This window comes from Hyla sarda, chromosome 6, assembly GCF_029499605.1.
Source record: "Hyla sarda isolate aHylSar1 chromosome 6, aHylSar1.hap1, whole genome shotgun sequence".
Classification (NCBI taxonomy): domain Eukaryota; kingdom Metazoa; phylum Chordata; class Amphibia; order Anura; family Hylidae; genus Hyla; species Hyla sarda.
Genome location: NC_079194.1, coordinates 36,329,620 through 36,351,170, shown reverse-complemented (window position 1 = coordinate 36,351,170; position 21,551 = coordinate 36,329,620). Strand labels below are relative to the sequence as shown.

General features: G+C 43.3%; 1 protein-coding gene across 7 annotated transcripts in view; it reads right to left on the bottom strand.

The window, feature by feature from the left end:
* Positions 1-21,551, bottom strand: part of LOC130275479 (uncharacterized) — a 157,579-nt gene that overhangs the window by 103,038 nt on the left and 32,990 nt on the right. For all 7 annotated transcript variants that reach the window (XM_056523510.1, XM_056523512.1, XM_056523513.1 and 4 more), the window contains 6 exons: positions 15,528-15,788; positions 13,517-13,774; positions 11,477-11,743; positions 4,103-4,357; positions 2,759-3,019; positions 1,584-1,838 (listed from right to left, as the gene is read on the bottom strand). In XM_056523510.1, coding sequence (XP_056379485.1) covers positions 1,584-1,838; positions 2,759-3,019; positions 4,103-4,357; positions 11,477-11,743; positions 13,517-13,774; positions 15,528-15,788 — 1,557 coding nt within the window. The remainder of the gene's footprint in view (positions 1-1,583; positions 1,839-2,758; positions 3,020-4,102; positions 4,358-11,476; positions 11,744-13,516; positions 13,775-15,527; positions 15,789-21,551) is intronic.

Genomic DNA, 21,551 nt, shown 5'->3' with positions numbered 1-21,551 from the left:
TGTTTTATTTTTTTTATGGGAAAAGGGGGGTGATTCAAACTTTTATTAGGGAAGGGGTTAAATGACCTTTATTAACACTTTTTTTTTTACTTTTTTTTTGCAGTGTTATAGGTCCCATAGGGACCTATAACACTGCACACACTGATCTCCTATGCTGATCACTGGCGTGTATTAACACGCCTGTAATCAGCATTATTGGCGCTTGACTGCTCCTGCCTGGATCTCAGGCACGGAGCAGTCATTCGTCGATCGGACACCGAGGAGGCAGGTAAGGGCCCTCCCGGTGTCCGATCAGCTGTTCGGGATGCCGCGATTTCACCGCGGCGGTCCCGAACAGCCCGACTGAGCAGCCGGGATACTTTCAGTTTCACTTTAGAAGCGGCGGTCAGCTTTGACCGCCGCTTCTAAAGGGTTAATACCGCACATCGCCGCGATCGGCGATGTGTGGTATTAGCCGCGGGTCCCGGCCGTTGATTAGCGCCGGGACCCACGCGATATGATGCGGGATCGCGGCGCGATCCCGCTTCATATCGCGGGAGCCGGCGCAGGACGTAAATATACGTCCTGGGTCGTTAAGGGGTTAATGGAGTTACGCCTGTCATTTGGACAACATAAAAGGAGCAGCCCATCATCTTCTCCTTTGTGTACCAGATACCAGTCAATGGCCCTGATTTCAGGGCTGGTGCAAGGATTTTTGCCACCCTAGATGAAGGCTAATTTTGCCGCCCCATGACCCCGCCCATTGGCTCCACCTGATGTATGGAGGCGTGCGCGATGTCCGGATGTTGGACTGACTTGACCTTAGTGATCGCCCCTGTCTGCCTCAGAGGTGGCGCTGAGCTCCTCCAGCAGGCTGAAAAAAGCAGATTATTATAGTACGGGTGGGGTGCGGTTAGGGTGGCAGGGTTTTGCTTGATGGGCAGGTGCTTCAGATGGGCGGATTCTTCGAATGCTGGCTAAGTTTATTGTTTATTGCAGCAAGCAGAGGGCGCTCTAGGCCCATCAAGAGGGCGCTCTAGGCAGATGCCTATTTGGCCTATAGGCAGAGCCAGCCCTGCCTGATTTACTATTGTAAACCTGACATGTTTTGTCAGGTTGTGCACCAGATTCTGCCGTATTGCACCAGAAATTCTGTCCGGCCCAGAATGTGCGCCAGAATTGAAAAAAAAAAAACGACTAACTCTCCATTTTACTGAGAAAACCCAGAAAAAAGGGCGTGGGCGTTGGGGAAAGTGGGCATGGTCACTGAAGAGGGGGCGTGTCCCCGACCTTTTCACAAAAACCCAACATATTTACTAAGGTTTCCACAGAAAATGTAATAGATTTGAGCCGAGGAAAATCCCACAGATGTGTAAAAAAAAAAAGCAAAATGTAGGAAAAGTGCAAAATGTAGGGAAACCTTGTAAATACCGTGGAAAAAAAATTGTAGGGAATTAAAACCCACAAAGAAAACTACACAACACTCTTAGTAAATGAGGGCCAATATGTATAGGTATTCCTCTTACCCCCAGTGACATAAGAACCACTGCTCACAGTCCAGTTAGAATTGATATAAAGATTATTTCTAGTGCATATGTTCTTACCCGTTTGGAAGGCTTGTGTGTCACTACGGTTACTGCTGCAGTATCGGCCATTCGCTGTCACAGTCATACTATATTGGGAGCCGCACATCAGTTCTGTCACCGAGCAGCTTGTGTTGGTAGTGTGACATTCATATTTGTCACCACTGTCTCCTGTAATGACGGTCGTGTAATTCATTGCGCCATTTGAGCCCAGCCAGGATACATCCACAACTTCAGCACTAACCAGGGGTCTCATACTAGTGGGGGTGCAAGGTGCTGGAACAAAAGCAAAAAACGATCAGTCAGTAGGTGGAGAGAACACACTATATATATGATGCACAGTTGTCGTTATACCATTTCATATTGAAAAAACAAGACAAGGCAATGTTTCCAGTTGGGAAATAGTCCAATGCATGTGCAGTGTCCCACTGCATACCCTGTGTGACTAGAAAATTGGTTGTTGGATATTCGTCCTTTGTATTCATACATATTCATGTTGTTTTTCAGTTTTTTGCACTGTTTAATATTGTTTTTGTGTTATTCTACTGGTTTACCCTCCCATAAGACAGAAAATTCAGAACATGAATATTTACAACATGACTGTATACTATGCTGTACACTGCAACCCCTATAGAACAGGAAAAATGGGAACAGAGCCTTAGCAATTATTACAAAATACACTGTCATTTAAACAAACTGTGCATTGATTAAAAAGTACAATGAAACATAAGAAACTTTGTAATACATCCTATTGGACATAAATGCTTCTTTCTTCAGGTATTAAGCTTCTTCTCTAGCCCCACTTCTGTAAATCTGTATTCCACTCTGAAAATCAGCTCCGCTTTGTCCTGTGTCTGCATGAGGAGCCATTACAAGTCTATGGAGGGGTGAAGAGGGAGTTCCCCGTTCACCAGCTGTGGGAAAACTCTGAATTATAGATGAAGCCTGCAGAGCAGAAATCTGCTAGAAAACACAATATATATATATATAGAGAGAGAGAGAGATATTATGGGCAGCATTGGTGCTGCTAATATATACACACAGGTCAGCTAATCCTAAAAAGTTGCCTGAAGTGAACATTTACTTGAATTTCGCATAGAACTTGTCATGTACAATATAAGGAGTTATAATATAAATATATAATTAATCATTGTTTATACACAATATATTCAATTTGGGAGCCTACATGCACTCACCAATTAGCAGTTCTACTGGCAGGCTCGCTTTACTGTTGCTGTACTTGTTAGCTGCTGAGACAGTTATTACATATATCTGGCTACACATTAACCCCGCAATGTCACAGGATGTTGTAGTGGAACGGCAAGTAACATTTTCCCCATCAGAAGCAACGGCCAAAGCGGTATAATTTTCTGCTCCCAGGCTCTCGTCCCATGACACGGTTGCAATATGATTCGTACAATCCACTTCAGCAGTCACTACCTGTGGACTACATGGTGCTATGGATATAACATACAGATTATTGTTACGGATAGTCAATGGCATACATTTTAGCCAACTAGTAACTGAGCAATAATAAGCTGTACTGTTTGTGTCTGTTATTGTGTATGTTGAGTAAACATCCATAGTGCAGGGAGAAAAAAGTAAGTGAAATGTTTGGAATTACCTGGATTTTTGCATTGATTATCAGTAAAATGTTCTCAATATAACTAAGATAAAGAGCTATAATGTATATACTGTAACTACAATGTGGAAACTGTACTGTAACAGCGAATACAGATAGAGCAAAGCTCACAAAGTACATGTAAAGTGGTACTCTGGGAGGAGGGGGGGGGGGGGCAAATGTTTTCAAATCAACTGGTGCCAGAAAGTTATACAAATTTTAGTTAATTACTTCTAGATAAAAATCCTAATCGCTGTATGCGCCAAAGGAAGTTGTGTAGTTCTGTCCAGTCTGACCACAGTGCTCTCTACTGCCACCTCTGTCAGTGTCAGGAACTGTCCAGAGCAGGAAACGTTTGCTATGGGGATTTGCTCCCACTCTGGACAGTTCCTGTTATGGACAGCGGTGGCAGCAGAGAGCACTGTGGTCAGACTGGAATGAGCTACACAACTTCCTCTGGAGCATATAGCAGCTGATAAGTACTGGAAGGATTAAGATTTTGAAGAAGAAATAATTTACAAATGTGTAGAACTTTCTGGCACCATTTTTCTCCTCCAGAGTACCTCTTTAAAGGGATTTTCCAGGCATAGGATTACTATCTGATTGTAAGGTACCACTACCGTTCATCTGTACTACAGAGCTGCCATGGCCAGATCTATGCTGTGAATAGGACCAGAAGCAGTCGGCTCCATTCACATAGTGGCTGTCAGCAGAGAGCACTGTGGTCAGACTGAAAGGAAATTCAAAAAGAAAGAACTTCCTCTGTATTATACAGCAGCTGATAAGTACTGGAAGGATTAACATTTTTAAATAGAAATAATTTACAAATCTGTTTAACTTTCTGGCACCAGTTGATTAAAAAAAAGTTTTCCAGCGTAGTACCCCTTTAAGTACTGGATCAGGATATGAAAATTCTCACCTGTATTAAAGCTTTGGGGGTAACTACTGTTACTGCTGCAGTACTGGCCATTGGCTGTGACAGTCATTCTATACTGGGAGCCGCACATGAGATCCGTCACTGAGCAGCTTGTGTTCGATGTGAGGCATTCATGGTTGTCTCCATTGTTTCCCGTGATGACGCTGGTGTAGTTGACAGCTCCAGTCGAGTCTGACCAGAGTACGTGCACAACTTCAGCACCAACCAGAGGTGGAAAGTTCGTGGGGGTGCAGGGTACTAAGAGTAAAGCAAGAAGAGTTACAGGTAAAATTGCTAAAATATAGTGCAAGCCAAGGGATAGGGGACAAGATGTCTGATCATGGGGGTCCCACCGTTGGGGACCCCTACAATCTTCACCACGGCATCCCAGTCATTCAGCCACCACGCCCCCTCCATTCATGTCTATGGGAGGAGGCGTGACGGCTACGTAGTAGCCGTCACACCCCCTCCCATAGACATGAATGGAGAGGGCATGGCATGACGTTACAAACACAGTAGCTCCAAGCTTCCGTGTCCCTGACTCCACCGCTGCGGGCCCGGAGATCACGGGACACCTGCGATCAGACATCTTATTCCCTATCCTTTGGATAGGAAATAAAATGTTTCCTGGCAGAGTACCCCTTTAAGGGAAAATGACGCCTTCATTCAGGCACTTAGGCTATGGCGCAGGGTACTAAGAGTAAAGCAAGAAGAGTTACAGGTAAAATTGCTAAAATATAGTGCAAGCCAAAGTATAGGGGACAAGATGTCTGATCACGGGGGTCCCACAGTTGGGGACGCCTACGATCTTTGCTGAGGCATCCAAGTCATCCGGCCCCCTCCATTCATGTCTATGGGAGGAGGCGTGACAGCTACATAGTAGCCGTCACACCCCCTCCCATAGACATGAATGGAGAGGGCATGGCATGACGTTACAAACACAGTAGCTCCAAGCTTCCGTGTCCCTGACTCCACCGCTGCGGGCCCGGAGATCACGGGACACCTGCGATCAGACATCTTATTCCCTATCCTTTGGATAGGAAATAAAATGTTTCCTGGCAGAGTACCCCTTTAAGGGAAAATGACGCCTTCATTCAGGCACTTAGGCTATGGCGCAGGGTACTAAGAGTAAAGCAAGAAGAGTTACAGGTAAAATTGCTAAAATATAGTGCAAGCCAAAGTATAGGGGACAAGATGTCTGATCACGGGGGTCCCACAGTTGGGGACGCCTACGATCTTTGCTGAGGTATCCAAGTCATCCGGCCCCCTCCATTCATGTCTATGGGAGGAGGCGTGACGGCTACGTAGTAGCCGTCACACCCCCTCCCATAGACATGAATGGAGAGGGCATGGCATGACGTTACAAACACAGTAGCTCCAAGCTTCCGTGTCCCTGACTCCACCGCTGCGGGCCCGGAGATCACGGGACACCTGCGATCAGACATCTTATTCCCTATCCTTTGGATAGGAAATAAAATGTTTCCTGGCAGAGTACCCCTTTAAGGGAAAATGACGCCTTCATTCAGGCACTTAGGCTATGGCGCAGGGTACTAAGAGTAAAGCAAGAAGAGTTACAGGTAAAATTGCTAAAATATAGTGCAAGCCAAAGTATAGGGGACAAGATGTCTGATCACGGGGGTCCCACAGTTGGGGACGCCTACGATCTTTGCTGAGGCATCCAAGTCATCCGGCCCCCTCCATTCATGTCTATGGGAGGAGGCGTGACAGCTACATAGTAGCCGTCACACCCCCTCCCATAGACATGAATGGAGAGGGCATGGCATGACGTCACAAACACAGTAGCTCCAAGCTTCCGTGTCCCTGACTTCGCCGCTACGGGCCCGGAGATCACGGACACCTGCGATCAGACATCTTATTCCCTAACCTTTGGATAGGAAATTAAAAAGGTTTTCCGGCGTAGTGCCCCTTTAAGGGAAAATGACACTTAGCCTATGGCGCACAGTCATTTTTCATAAGATTAAAGGGGTACTCCCATGGAAAACTTTATTTATTTATTTATTTTTTAAATCATCTGGTGCCAGAAAGTTAAACAGATTTGTAAATCACTTCTATTAAAAAATCTTAATCCTTCCATTACTTTTTAGGGGCTGTATACTAAAGAGAAATCCAAAAAATAAATGCATTTCCTCTGATGTCATGACCGCAGTGCTCTCTGTTGACCTCTGCTGTCCATTTCATGAACTGTCCAGAGCAGGAGAAAATCCCCATAGCAAACATATGCTGCACTGGAGAGTTCCTAAAATGGACAGCAGAGGTCAGCAGAGAGCACTGTGGTCATGATATCAGAGGAAATGCATTTCTTTTTTGGATTTCTCTTTAGTATACAGCCCCTAAAAAGTACTGGAAGGATTAAGAATTTTTTAATAGAAGTGATTTACAAATCTGTTTAACTTTCTGGCACCAGTTGATTTAAAAAAAAAAAAAAGTTTTCCACGGGAGTACCCCTTTAAACATGCTATTGGAGGTACGCTCTGTAAAGAACCTGTGGTCAGTCCCAAAAAATTTCGTTTTATGTATATCATTCTATAGCCTCTGGTGCCCTGATTACTAATGTGCTTTTACTTTCTTGCTATGCCTTCCCGTTCCTGAGATATAAGAGTTTTGACTCTCTGTACTGTTCACTGAATAGTCAGATGGGCGGGAACTTTATTGCAAAATGGGGGATGGGATTATGAAGCTCCTAATTACTCCCCCTTAGCATATCATTTACACTCCATTTTGTAATAGCGCCCCCAACCAGATGACTGTTCAGTGAAAAGTACTAGAGATGAGCGAACTTACAGTAAATTCCATTCGTCACAAACTTCTCGGCTCAGCAGTTGATGACTTTTCCTGCATAAATTAGTTCAGCTTTCAGGTGCTCCGTTGGGCTGGAAAAGGTGGATACAGTCCTAGGAGACTCTTTCCTAGGACTGTATCCCCCTTTTCCAGCCCACCGGAGCACCTGAAGGCTGAACTAATTTATGCAGGAAAAGTCATCAACTGCCGAGCCGAGAAGTTTGTGACGAATCGAATTTACTGTAAGTTCGCTCATCTCTAAAAAGTACAGGTAATTCACAAAAGAATGAAACCCCTATATGTCGAGGAACTGGGAGAATTGACCTGACCACAGGTCCTCTTTAAATTGCTGGTGACCTGTGACAGCAATCATTATTGAAGTGGCAATGAAACCTACAATTTACTACATTTTATGGATAAATATGAATTGTGAAATGACACTGAAATGAGTCAAAAATGATCATTGTAACATACATATATTAAAGGGGTACTCCGGTTCTCCAGCGTTCTGAACATTTTATTCAGAACGCTCGGAGCCGGAGACCGTTACCGTGATGCCACGGCCACGCCTCCTCATGATGTCACGCCATGCCCCCTCCATTCATGTCTATGGGAGGGGGCGTGTCGTTTGACACGCCCCCTCCCATAGACATGAATGCAGGGGGCGTGGCGTGACATTACGAGGGGGCGTGGCCGTGACGTCACGACCACTGCCGCAGGAACCCGGCGTTTGCAGGAGATCGCGGGGACCCCAGCATCGGGATCCTCGCAATCAGACATCTTATCCCCTTTGCATAGGGGATAAGATGTCAAGCAGCGGAGTACCCCTTTAAAGTGAACCTGTTGCTTGTTTTATGCTGCCAAAACCATGAGCAGCATGAAACAGGTGCAGGCAGTGCGGTCCCGTAACACTAGAGACGTGCTAGGCTGTGTTCGAACGACGGAATTTCCATGTAGGATCCAGTGGAAAGATTCTGCTCGGAAATTCTGTTGCAGCAGAGTCCATTGTTGTCAGTGGGATTCTGCTGCACCCTGCACAGGGAGGAATTTCCGCGCAGATGTTTCTGCTGCGGAAATTCAGATTTTGGTCTCCGCAAAAAGAATTCTTTCAGCAGAATCCCCTTTGAAATGCATTGACATCCGACTGCTATTGGTAGAATGTCTGCCTGTGTTTTCCGGATGGACACTCTGCAATATTTCTGCCATGTGAACATGGCCTAACTGAGGGTCGGCAGGTTGGAGAGCAGCTGCCAGGTTCCGCCCCAGAAATGATTTCTCCGAAACATCTGAGCATTCCAGAGTGGATCATAGTGTTCTGGGACCCTGCTCCCTGCACTTGTTTCATGCTGTTCCCAGTTCGGGCAGGATAAAACAAGTGACAGTTTCCTTTTAATATGACAATAGGGGAGATTTAAACCTGTGCAGAAGAAAAGTTGCCCAGTTGCCCATAGCAACCAATCAGATCGCTGCTTTCATTTTGCAGAGGCCTTGTTAAAAATGAAAGAAGAAATCTGATTGGTTGCTATGGACAACTGGGCAACTTATCCTCTGCACAGGTTTAGATAAATCTCCCACAATAGCCCTGATTTACTTAGAGTGTTGTGTAGTTTTCTTTGTGGGTTTTAATTCCCTACAATTTATTTTCCACGGTATTTACTAAAGTTTCCCTATATTTTCCACTTTCCCTCCATTTTTCTTTTTTTACACATGCTCTGATCTGTCGGGTTTTCCTCAGCTCAAATCCACCACATTTTCTGTGGAAACCTTAGTAAATATGTTGTTTTTTGTGAAAATGTCAGGGACACCCCCCCCCCCTTTTTTTTTTTTTGTGACCACGCACCCTTCTACAGATGACCACACCCTTTTTCGAGTTCTCTCAGTAAAATGGAGAGTTAGGCTGGGTTCACACTACGGTTTGTAATTACGGTTCCCGTACATGACTGGGAGGAGGGGGGGGGGCAGGGCTTAATCGCGGCGCCCGCACTCAGCCGTATTCGGGAACCGTAGTTAATGTATGCCTATGAGCCGACCGGAGTGAACCGCAGCCTCCGGTCGGCTGCTTTTTCGGCCGTATGCGGTTTCCCGACCGCAGGCAAAAACGTGGTCGACCACGTTTTTGCCTGCGGTCGGGAAACCGCATACGGCCGAAAAAGCAGCCGACCGGAGGCTGCGGTTCACTCCGGTCGGCTCATAGACATACATTAACTACGGTTCCCTATACGGCTGAGTGCGGGCGCCACGATTAAGCCCCGCCCACCCCTCCTCCCAGCCATATACAGGAACCGTAATTACCAACCATAGTGTGACCCCAGCCTTAGTCTGGTTTTTTTCAAATCTGGCGCAAATTCTGGCTCATACAGAATTTCTGGCGCACAACCCGACAAAACATGTCGGGTTTGTAACAGTAAATGAGGGTCAATGTCTTTCATAATCAGGGTTCTTTTAAATCACTTTATTCTTTTTTAATTTTTTTTTTTTGTCTGACGTGAATAGTGCACCAAATTTACAACATAGTTGCATGATGTTTGACAAATGTGGCCCAATTTACACATGTAACCCCCTAAGCAAAGATAACCCTAATGGGGAGACTGATCAATAATGGTGTCTAGGACATCCCCTGAATTGGCATAGTAGTGGGCATAAACTTTGCAACTTTTAAATAAAGCTACAATGAATAAATGTGCCATGTGGCCACTTTTCCAGACACAAATCGAAAGAAATGAGCGAGGCACAAATATGCTGAAATGCGGGTCAACATGATGCGCCATTTCTGATAGTCCACTATTATTTCTGAACTCGGTTTCTGGTTTGAAACTTTGTTTTGTTGCTTTTCGTGCTTTACAAATTTCTTTTAGATTTAAAAACATACCCTTTTTCGTTGCTACACTCCTGGTGCCCATCCAGAAAGCAGATCCATATCCAAATAAAGAAGGTAAGGAGGCACTTGGATCTTCAGAGATTCAGAGAATAATTATCTTTATTGAATTCAGGTCTTCAGGCATTGTGAGACGACCTGAATTCAATAAAGATAATCGCTTAAATGGACACTGTCACCAACTTTATTTTTTGATATGTTGTAGTACTTATGTACTACAACATATCTCTAATATACTTTTATTTTTATTTTTTTCATTAAAAAGGTTTAATTTACATTTAAAAACCGGCCACTGAAAAAGGACTGATTTTGGAGTGGCAATCAGTCCTTTTTCAGTTAGGCTGTACTCGCTCCCTGCCTGTCAATCAGACAGGCGGGAGCGAGCGCATTGGCTCCCCGGCCACTGGCTGGGAGGCCACTCCTCCCGCACATCGCCGCCGCCGCCTCGTTGCCGCCGCTGTCCCTGCACGCCCGCTGCCGGACTCTGCAGTAACTACAAGTGTAATGAGGGAACAGGGTATGCAGGGCGGGGGGGTTGGGGGGGAGGAGTGAACGGGCTAGTGCCGTAGCGGGGGGAGGGGAAACGGGCTAGCAAAAAAAAATAGGATGGTGGGAGCTACCCTTTAAGATCCGATGCCTCCTTACCTTCTTTATTTGGATATGGATCTGCTTTCTGGATGGACACCAGGAGTGTAGCAACGAAAAAGTTCCACTCAAGATGATAATAGAGGTGCCCCAACTCATGTGTTGCTTCTGTACCAGCCACTAGCTCCTGCTGTGCACTGCAGGTATAAGCTAGATGGTGTCTAGTTGGACTATTAGCTTATTTTATTGCATTAGGCCCAGTGGAACTGCTATTAAAACAGAAAACTGTCACACCCCGACATGTTTCGCCACTGATGTGGCTTTATCAAGGCGACAACTGACATCTGTCTCCTTGATAAAGCCACATGAGTGACGAAACATGTCGGGGTGTGACCGTTTTCTGTTTTCATAGCAGTTCCACTGGGCCTAATGCAATAAAATAAGCTAATAGTCCAACTAGACACCATCTAGCTTATACCTGTGGTGCACAGCAGGAGCTAGTGGCTGGTACAGAAGCATTACACATGAGTTGGGGCACCTCTTTTATCATCTTGAGTGGAGCATATATATATAGTACAGCAAAATATATATATATATACCTGTAATTAGGTTCTACCACAACGTCCATAGACCCACGCACCGCTCAATATCGCAATTTGTCAATAAGCAATATTAATAGACCTATCAACTCCTGTGGCTGCAATTGTTGAGGTCCTGATTGGACCCTTCTAATATTAGCATAGGGATCCCAGTGGCACTGTGTTTTTAAACGTGTGTTTCTCACCTTATTAATTTATTAGTTAATACACAAATAAAAGTTATGTTTTATTATTATTGACACATGTAATATAGAGGCCTTATCTAACCCCTCGGGGTTATATTGTTGTGATTTACCTCTACATGTGTCATTGGGCCCGAATTGAGTAGTATGGTTTAGCAACGGAAAAGGGTCCGTGATTAGCGGTTGCAGTGCGGATTTGGCCATTACGGTGTGGCAGTGCCAACAGTAAACTATCCTCTTGTTGGTTTACTTTTAGATTTAGTATAAATTAAGATTTGCCTAAGGTAGAAATCAATGGCTTTAATTCTATGAATTTCAATGTCATGGTTGCTGGTACCTGGTATCACTGAAGATGCATTGGACACGGTCTGGCATCTGGTACCCACGGCCGTGACTGTTGCTTTGTACACTTCTCCGCACTTAGTGCCCTCAATCACACAGGTTCCTGTTGTCGATTGACACATGAGCGGAGCCGCACCGTCACTGCTCTGCATCTGGCCCACGTAGGTCTCTACACCTATTCCGGAACTATTTGTCCAGGATATCTGGGTGCTGCCATTAGCGCAGATACTTACAGCAGACACATCGGTTGGTTTGCAAGGAGCTGTAATAAAAGGCAGAAGGAGATGTTGTTGAGAGAGGGATCTAGAGGTTATTGAACTCCTTAAAGGCAGATCTTATATATAAACCCTTCCAATTAATCAAATTGGTAGTTCACAGTCTTATGTGCTGGAAAATAAATGTTTTTTCATAAAAAGTTTTATAATAGTTGACATTCATGGCGCTTTTACTGGGCATGACATAAAAGTCAGACCAATGGGGGTCAAACTCCTTGGATCTCCATCAACCCCTAACAAGAGCTACTTGCCCCTGTAATGCTGGCCCAAGACTTGTTCAGGCACTTACCGCCATAATGGCTTCTCTCTGCCACCCTGCCATTTGGCCTAGGCTTCCTCCTTCAGTCTCCCTCCTGCTTACTTCTCCGTGGCTGCAGTTCCTAGTTTGCCCCATTGGGGAAGCGTTTTGGCTATGGCTGCAGCTTAGAGGGCCAGTGCGCATATCTCTAATATGTCCTCCACATACCTCTGCCTAGCATTACCTATTTAAAGCTTTTTCACCTGCTCAACTGTGCCTGAGGAATAGTGTGTTTTTTCCGTAGTAAAGGTATGTTGTTTCTGATCTCCTATCCTGTATCTGACCCGTGCCCATAACTAGACCATGATTTTATTACCTTTTTTTAACTTTGATTGGAACCCTTGCTCTTTCTGTGCTTGGGAGTCCAGGGGGCGGTCTCACTCAGTGATTGTAGGAGTAGGAATGCAGGAAAATTTCCGGGTACCTGGCGCGATCCACTATGGAAGGACTTAGTCCAAGCAGGTTATCTTGAAAGATGACGTTTATTAGCCAGTGAGCACAGACGCGTTTCGGGGTTGTTACCTCGAAACGCATCTGTGCTCACTGGCTAATAAACGTCATATTTCAACATAACCTACTTGGACTAAGTCCTTCCACAGTGGATCGCGCCAGGTACCCGGAATTTTTCCTGCATTCCTACTCCTACTGTCTACACTTCGGCCCGGAGGATCCTTGGCGCTGACTACCGGGAGGCAGCACCACTAACATCTATGCGCTTTATGTTGTTGTGTCTTGCCATACACAACAACTAAAGGTGAGCAGTTTATTCAATGTAATAACGCTTGCATCACCACCTATTTTAACAATACTACTCTATGGGAAACTCTGCTTATCTTTTTTGTCTATAGTCCGGAGAGGTCAATCACTGATGACGATGGCCGAGAATAGATACAGATTTAACTGGACTTATCATGGTTCCAATAATTTAGTAAGCAATTTTAGAGAAAATTAAAGGGGTTATCCAGGAAAAAACTTTATATATATATATATATATATATATATATATATATATATATATATATATGTAGATATCAACTGGCTCCAGAAAGTTAAAAAGATTTGTAAATTACTTCTATGAATTTTTTTTTAATCCTTTCAGTACTTATGAGCTTCTGAAGTTAAGGTTGTTCTTTTCTGTCTAAGTGCTCTCCGATGACACGTGTCTCGGGAACTTGCAAGTTTAGAAGAGGTTTGCTATGGGGATTTGCTTCTAAATTGGGCGTTTCCCGAGACGTGTCATCAGAGAGCACTTAGACAGAAAAGAACAACCTTAACTTCAGAAGCTCATAAGTACTGAAACGATTAAGATTTTTTAATAGAAGCAATTTACAAATCCGTTTAACTTTCTGGAGCCAGTTGATATATATATATAAAAAAAAAAAAAAAAAAAAGTTTTTTCCTGGATAACCCCTTTAAAATCAGAAGAAAAGAAAATATAATATAAATATAATAAAAAAAATACCTGAATAAAATGGAGCGCTCTGATTGGAGGAAGAGATGCACTGACTGTTATTGGCATGAACCAAAACAGAGAACATCTCTCCACAGCTTACATTGCTGATTTCACAATGACTTTCCTGGGTCCTACAGTGGTAATGTCCAAAATCACTCCATGCAGTGGCTTCAAATGTTATATTTCCAGTGTCCTCAGTCCACGTGACGAGTACCGTGTTTTGACTGCAGAATAATTCGGTGCTGACAATCTGTGGAGTGCAGGGGACTGCAAACACAAACATGCTGTTTCAACTTATACATACAACTAAGGTACTGTGTAGCGTCGTCCCTTGCGTCACTGACACCAAATAGTACAAACAGCCATATAAATACTGCAGAGGCTGCAGCGATCACCTGACTGCCTCAACCTCTTCAAGCTGATTGTTGAATTGGGGGATTATGAGAGTGGAGCCTGCCTATTATAAATGACAGACTATAAAGGCCATCAAGTTTTAGACAATTGATAACAACTCTAACTTTAGAAATATACTGGAGTTTCTTAAGTGTTAAATAAGATCATAAGATTAAAATAAGATTAAATAAATCCATTGCAAGGCAAGAAGATGATCCACTTCCAAAGAGACATGTTGTCCTATCTGCCAGCATCATGGTAAAGAGCAGGAGTAACTGAGCAGATTGATATATCACAGGTCTCCAAACTGTGGACCTCCAGCTGTTGCAAAACTACCATTGGCTGTCCAGGCATACTGGGAGTTGAAGTTTTGCAACAGCTGGAGGTCCACAGTTTGGAGACCATTGATATAAAGATTTGTAGGAAAAGATTCAGAAAAAATTATTAATTTTAGTTCTTGGTCTTTCTAGGCTTAGTAGTCCAATAGGCAGTCTTACTGGGTGACTGACAGCCTCCCATGAAAAAGAGTGCATACAAAGTTAGCTGCCACTCATTGATAAGGACTGCCCACTTGACTCTAAAGCAAATAATTTATTAAAATGCATTATGAGTTCTAATAAACCTTTTTCCTCTAACCTATATATATATATATATATATATATATATATATATCTACAGTATGTATATATATATATATATATATATATATATATATCTGCTCAGCTCCCCCTGCTCCATAACAGGGTACCCACACATCGGATCTTATGTTCAAACCGGTTCCCTTTAAATAGGAAGATAAACTGTATCTGTATTAGGTAAAAGAAAACATCATAGACCATTGGTCTCCAACCTGCAGACCTCCAGATGTTGCAAAACTACAAATAAATAAGTAGATAACTAATATAAGTAGATAACTAATATAGAAAAAGTTGGTCCTTACATATAAAAGTAAGAAATTGCTGCTGGGAGCTGTAAATCACAGTCTATTTCAGTGTTTTCCAACCAGGGTGCCTCCAGCTGTTGCAAAACTACAACTCCCAGCATGCCCGGACAGCCGTTGGCTGTCCGGGCATGCTGGGAGTTGTAGTTTTGCAACATTTGGAGGTCCGCAGGTTGGAGACCACTGTCATAGACAGTGGTCCTCCTTGGACCACCCATGTGCCAGTAGGCCACCATTTCCACTAGGATATATCAGCTGTTCACTAAGGGTTTCTGGAGCCTGGCCGATCACCTGACTAGTTTGTGTTTAATAAATGGAAGACTTATTAAGACAAAAATAATTCGATACATCCTCTTTAACCAATAATAGTTGCATTAAATTATGCAAAGTTCATAAGGTTGAAAAAGGACAAGCCTTTATCCCTATTGTGCCTATACTGTGTTGATCCAGAGAAAGGCAAAAAACCCTTATGAGCCTGATGCCAATTGCCCCATACCAGGGGAAAAATTCCTTCCTGACTCCAAATGTGGCATCAGAATAAATCACCGGATCAACGTTTTGTCCCTAAAAATCTAGTGTCCATAATCTGTAATGTTATTACTCTTCAGAAATGTATCTAGGCCCCTCCTGAACTAGAGTTCACCATGACCATGTCCTGGTTCATGGTTAATCGTTAGGATTACTCACCTGACTTGACCTCCACCGGTGGACTGTAGGGGCTCATGCACTGGTAGTTGTCGGCAGTGACATAGACCGTGTAGGTTTGACTGCAGGGTAGTTCATTAAAATGGCAGTGTAGATTATAGGATTCACAGGAATATTCTGAGCCATCGCTTGCTTTTGCTTGTGCGATGTACCGGACTGCCCCTTCACTGTAGTCCCATTGGACGAGCGTAGAATGGGTATTACAATCCGTTGTGGCTGAAACGGTTATGGGTGCACATGGAACTGTAAGGAGAGCACATAAATAAATAAATAAATGATGTTGTAGATGATATTACATTTTTAAGACATTGTGGCTGGCATTTATCATTGTAGGTGTAAGTGAAGCATTTATCATTGTAGGTGTAAGTGAAGCATTTATCATTGTAGGTGTAAGTGAAGCATTTATCATTGTAGGTGCAAGTGAAGCATTTATCATTGTAGGTGTAAGTGAAGCATTTATCATTGTAGGTGTAGGTGAAGCATTTATCATTGTAGGTGTAAGTGAAGCATTTATCATTGTAGGTGTAAGTGAAGCATTTATCATTGTAGGTGTAAGTGAGGCATTTATCATTGTAGGTGTAAGTGAAGCATTTTTCTACACCTTTTTTGTGTGTGCTGGTAATGTGTAGGAGAACCAAATTTATTAAATGGTCGCAGAGCATTTGATAAATTTTGTGCAGGTCACATTTTCAAAAATTTCACTCTTCACATACACCAAAAAGCTAAGTCTGGACTGGTGTAGTTTTGGGGACTTTTCAGTGGCTTTGCGCCTTTTTTGCGCCTTTTTTGCACCTTTTCACAAAAAGGCGCAGTTCATAAAACCCTTCCATATCATGTGTATTGCCAAAATCAGTGGATTGCTACTCAAAATCAGCAGAAACGTGTAAACCAAAAGGCGCAAACCACTTGCGTCATTTTTGCGTCTATTCTAGACACAAAAAACAGTCTAAAGATAATGATAAATGTCTTGCGAAATTAGAAGAGTAATTTTTTTTTTAATTCCTAAATAAGTTAAAGGGGTACTCCGCTGCTCAGCGTTTGGAACAAACTGTTCCGAAAACTGGAGCCGGCGCCGGGAGCTCGTGACGTCATGGCCTCGCCCCCTCATGATGTCACGCCCCACCCCCTCAATGCAAGTCTATGGGAGGGGCGTGACAGCCGGCGCCGGCTACAGTGTTCGGAACAGTTTGTTCTAAACACTGAGCAGTGGAGTACCCCTTTAATATACAGTTAAAGTCTTAAGTTTCCATACACTTAGGTGGAAGACAGAAAAAGTCATAATTCTCTCCGCCACATTAGAGTTTCTGCAAGTTGTTTCAGATCTCTACTTTGTACAGGACACAGTCAACTTTTCCCAAAACTGTTTACAGACTATGTCACAGATCCAGCGGTGCAGGAGTTAACTGTACTGGAAATAGTTTGGAAATTTCCAGAAATTAATATCATGGATTTAGAAGCTTCTGATAACCTTTATTCATATCACATGATTGGAGGCAACCTGTGGCAGTAGTACGAATGGGTACTGTCACTTTAAAAAAACTTTGATATGTTGAAAGTTTAGATTGGTCTAGGTCTGAGTGTTCAGACTGCGACCAATAGCTAGAATATGTTGGAAGAAGACTTTGCACTACAAACTTACAATGTAAGTCTATGGGATTGTCTCTGTCAGCTGCACTTTTCTCCCCGCTCATTCTAACAATTGGTTGGGGTCTGAACACTCAGACCCCAACCGATGAAAACTTTTTTTTATGTCTCTAGGACATGTCAAAAGTTTATTTTAACGCGACAGGAACCCTTTAAAACTTATTTGCCTATTTGCTTGACATCATGTGAAAATTAAAGGGATACTCCGCTCCTAGACATCTTATCCCCTATCCAAAGGATAGGGGATAAGATGTCAGATCGCGGGGATCTCGGCTGCAGCACCCACCCCAACGGCTTCCGGCAACGCTGGAGGCTTCGGATCCCAACCACGCGAGCGAAAGAGCGAAGAGCGTGACGTCACGACTCCACCCCCCGTGTGACGTCACGCCCCGCCCCTCAATGCAAGTCTATGGGAGGGGCCGTGACGGCCGTCACGCCCCCTCCCATAGGCTTGCATTCAGGGGGGCGGAGCGTGATGTCACATGGGGGCGGAGTCGTGGTGTCACGCTCCGGCCCGTGATCGACAGTAATCAGACCCGGAGCGAACACGCTCCGGGGGACTGATTTGAACGGGGTGCGGCGTGCAAGATCACCAAGGTCCCCAGCGGCGGGATCCCCACGATCAGGCATCTTATCCCCTATCCTTTGGATAGGGGATGAGATGTCTAAGCGCCGGAGTACCCCTTTAAAAGAAATCAGCCAAGATATTAGAAAAGGAATTGTGGACCTCCAGAAGTGGGGTACATTCTTGGGAGCAATTTCATCACATTTGAAGGTCCCACATTTATCTGTTCAGATAATATACAAGTTTACACCCCATGGGACCGTACAGCCATTATACTGTTCAGGAAGGAGATTCGTTCTGTCTCCAAGAGATGGACAACAGCAAATCCAAGAACAGCCAATGACCTTGAGCCTGGAGGAAAAAGGTGCAAAAGTATCTACATCAACAGTAAAACATATATCGAAATGGTATAAAAGGCCACTCAGCAAGGAGAAATAATAAATTGCATTTGCATATGGGGACATAGGGGGGGGGGGGTATTTATCATTTTTACCTGTTGGCAGTTTCTTTTTTGTTTCTTTTTTACTTTGGTTTTTACAGACATGCGCCAAATTTATCATTTGGCACACATCTTTTAGTAATTTTTGGCGCATACTAGATTCTTCCTTTGGTATGTGTGTTTTCCGTGTCAGAATATTGTTGGCGGTGATTTGCGTCAAACATGCGTCAAAAACAAGCAAATTAGCGCCAAAATACAATTGACGCAATTGATAAATTACTGACCACTGCAAAAATCCTACACAGGACCGTCAAAATCCTAGCAAGTTTACAATTTGATAGAGGTGAGAAGGCACCAAATATTGGCGCAAAAAGACACTGCGCCAAAGAAATGCGCCAGAAAAAACGCAATAAAAACATTCATAAATCTGTTGATAAATACCCTCCATAGATCTTACTTTTTGGAGAAATATCCTCTAAGGAAACAAACATGGAAGTCATTGGCCATTATACCCATAGGGGGAGGTTTATCAAAACCTGAGCAGAGTAAAATTTTAGATTGCTTAATTTAAAAAAAAAATAAAAAATGCCTCTGCAAAATGATAAAGTGATCTGATTTGTTGCTATGGGCTACTGGTCAACTTCTCCTCTGCACAGGTTTTGATAAATCTCCCCCATGGTCATGTATAGAGGAAATAGGCGGGGGAGGCTTTGAATCAACATCTGAAGGGATCAGCCCAGAAGTTAAAGGGGTATTCCAGGAAAAAACTTGATATATATATATGTATATATATATATATATATATATATATATATATATATATATATCAACTGGCTCCAGAAAGTTAAACAGATTTGTAAATTACTTCTATTAAAAAATCTTAATCCTTCCAATAATTATCGGCTGCTGAAGTTGAGTTGTTCTTTTCTGTCTGGCAACAGTGCTCTCTGCTGACATCTCTGCTTGTCTCGGGAACTGCACAGAGTAGAAGAGGTTTGCTATGGGGATTTGCTTCTAAACTGGGTGGTTCCTGAGACACGTGTCATCAGAGAGCACTTAGACAGAAAAGAACCACTCAACTTCAGCAGCTCATAAGTACTGAAAGGATTAAGATTTTTTAATAGAAGTAATTTACAAATCTGTTTAACTTTCTGGAGCCAGTTGATATATATATATTAAAAAAAAGTTTTTTCCTGGATAACCCCTCTAAAGCATGAGCACAAGTTGGTCATCCAAATGGACATGACCTCAAGCATACTCCAAGGGTGGGACAAAACAATGTGAAGTTAATGGAGCAGCCATTACAAAGCCCAGACTTCACTGAAAAGTTGGGCTAAACTGAAAAGGTTTGTGAGCAAAGAGGCCTTTAAACCGGACTGAGTTAGGCTGGGTTCCCACTACGTTTTCTCCCATACGGGAGCGCATACGGCAGGGGGGAGCTAAAACCTCGCGCTCCCGTTTGCCTTCGTATGCGCTCCCGTATGTCATTCATTTCAATGAGCCGGCCTGAGTGAAACGTTCGGTCCGGTCGGCTCATTTTTGCGCCGTATGCGCTTTTACGACCGGACCTCAAACCGTGGTTGACCACAGTTTTAGGTCCGGTTGTAAAAGCGCATACGGCGCAAAAATGAGCCGACCGGACCGAACGTTTCACTCCGGCCGGCTCATTGAAATGAATGACATACGGGAGCGCATACGGTCACATACGGGAGCGCGAGGTTTTAGCTCCCCCCTGCCGTATGCGCTCCCGTATGGGAGAAAACGTAGTGTGAACCCACCCTTACACAAGTTCTGCTAAGAGGAATGACCAAAAAGTTTTAGCAAGTTATTGTAAGAAGCTTGTGGAGGGCTCCAAAACAAGAGGCCCAAGGTAGACAATTTAAAAGCAATTTTACCAAGAAAAGGATGGAGGGATGTAGTCTTAGTTGAGCTGAAAATTGCACAAAATTCTGGTGTAAGTTTAAGCCAAACAAGCAGTATCTCCCCTGAAAAACTCTGTGTGATCAGTTTTTCATCTGAGATAAAACATAACTTTTCTTAAGTATTTTTGTAAAAACAATCCCCTCAGACACAGTGCATCAAAATTAACTATACACAATGACAGAATAAAATAATGACAAAGGAATGACTCAAAGGAATACAGAAAACAGAACATGTATTCGGGAGGAGTGTACACTGAGAAATGTCTAAGAGTATGCAGGCCACAAGGTAGGATGTGGGTTACCAGAAGACCTTCTTAGTTGACAAATAGGTCTAGCCCTAAAAGTCTCCACCCGGACCCACTGTTCCTACCTAACTGGAGCACCCGCCCTGATAAGGGAGACCACCAACCTGAAGACTACCCCTCCCTCAGTGATGTCCCTATTAAATCGGAGTAAGCCCGATGGGAGAGAGAGAATAAGATATATAGAATGTTGTCCTAATTGTTAGCCCCAAAAATGAATCACTATGTTGATAAGTATGGCATCGGCCATGTTGTGAATGTCGGCTAATTTGCATGTGTACTAGTAGGCCCAAGAAAGTTCATGAAAAGGCCACAGTTTATTCTAGAGTCTATTCTCTACAAATGTGCCAGAGAGAGGAATGTACTAGATGTCTCCTTAGATATTTATGGCTGTTGAGATAAGACAGGAGAGGGGGCTAGTTACATTCTCTAGGCACTGGTACAATTCACCCAAGTTAAAGGGGTACTCCGGTGAAAACCTTTTTTCTTTTAAATCAACTGGTGGCAGAAAGTTAAACATATTTGTAAATTACTTCTATTAAAAAATCTTAATTCTTCCTGTACTTATTATATGCTGAATACTACAGAGGAAATTCTTTTCTTTTTGGAATGCTCTCTGATGACATCACGAGCACAGTTCTCTCTGCTGACGTTATTATAATAATAATAACGCTTTATTTATTGTTGTCGTTAGTGAGATTTGAACCCAAGTCCCCAGCAGTTAGCACACATCTGCTATGCACGGTTGCTAAAATGGACAGAGATGTCAGCAGAGAGCACTGTGTTCGTGATGTCATCAGTTCCAAAAAGAACGGAATTTCCTCTGTAGCATTCAGCAGCTAATAAGTACTGGAAGGATTAAGATTTTTCAATAGAAGTAATTTACAAATATGTTTATCTTTCTGCCACCAGTTGATTTAAAAGAAAAAAGGTTTTCACCGGAGTACCCTTTAAGGGTGGTTGACATGTAGAAACTGTGAAAGGTATATGTCTATCCAAGTGCAATTGGTTCTTTATATATAAATTAAATCCATAGGACATGTGGTATCCTCATATATACGATCAAGTATTGGTTCATGACATTACACATGCCTACTCCATCACAGACACATTGCATATGGTTATCCTCTAAAT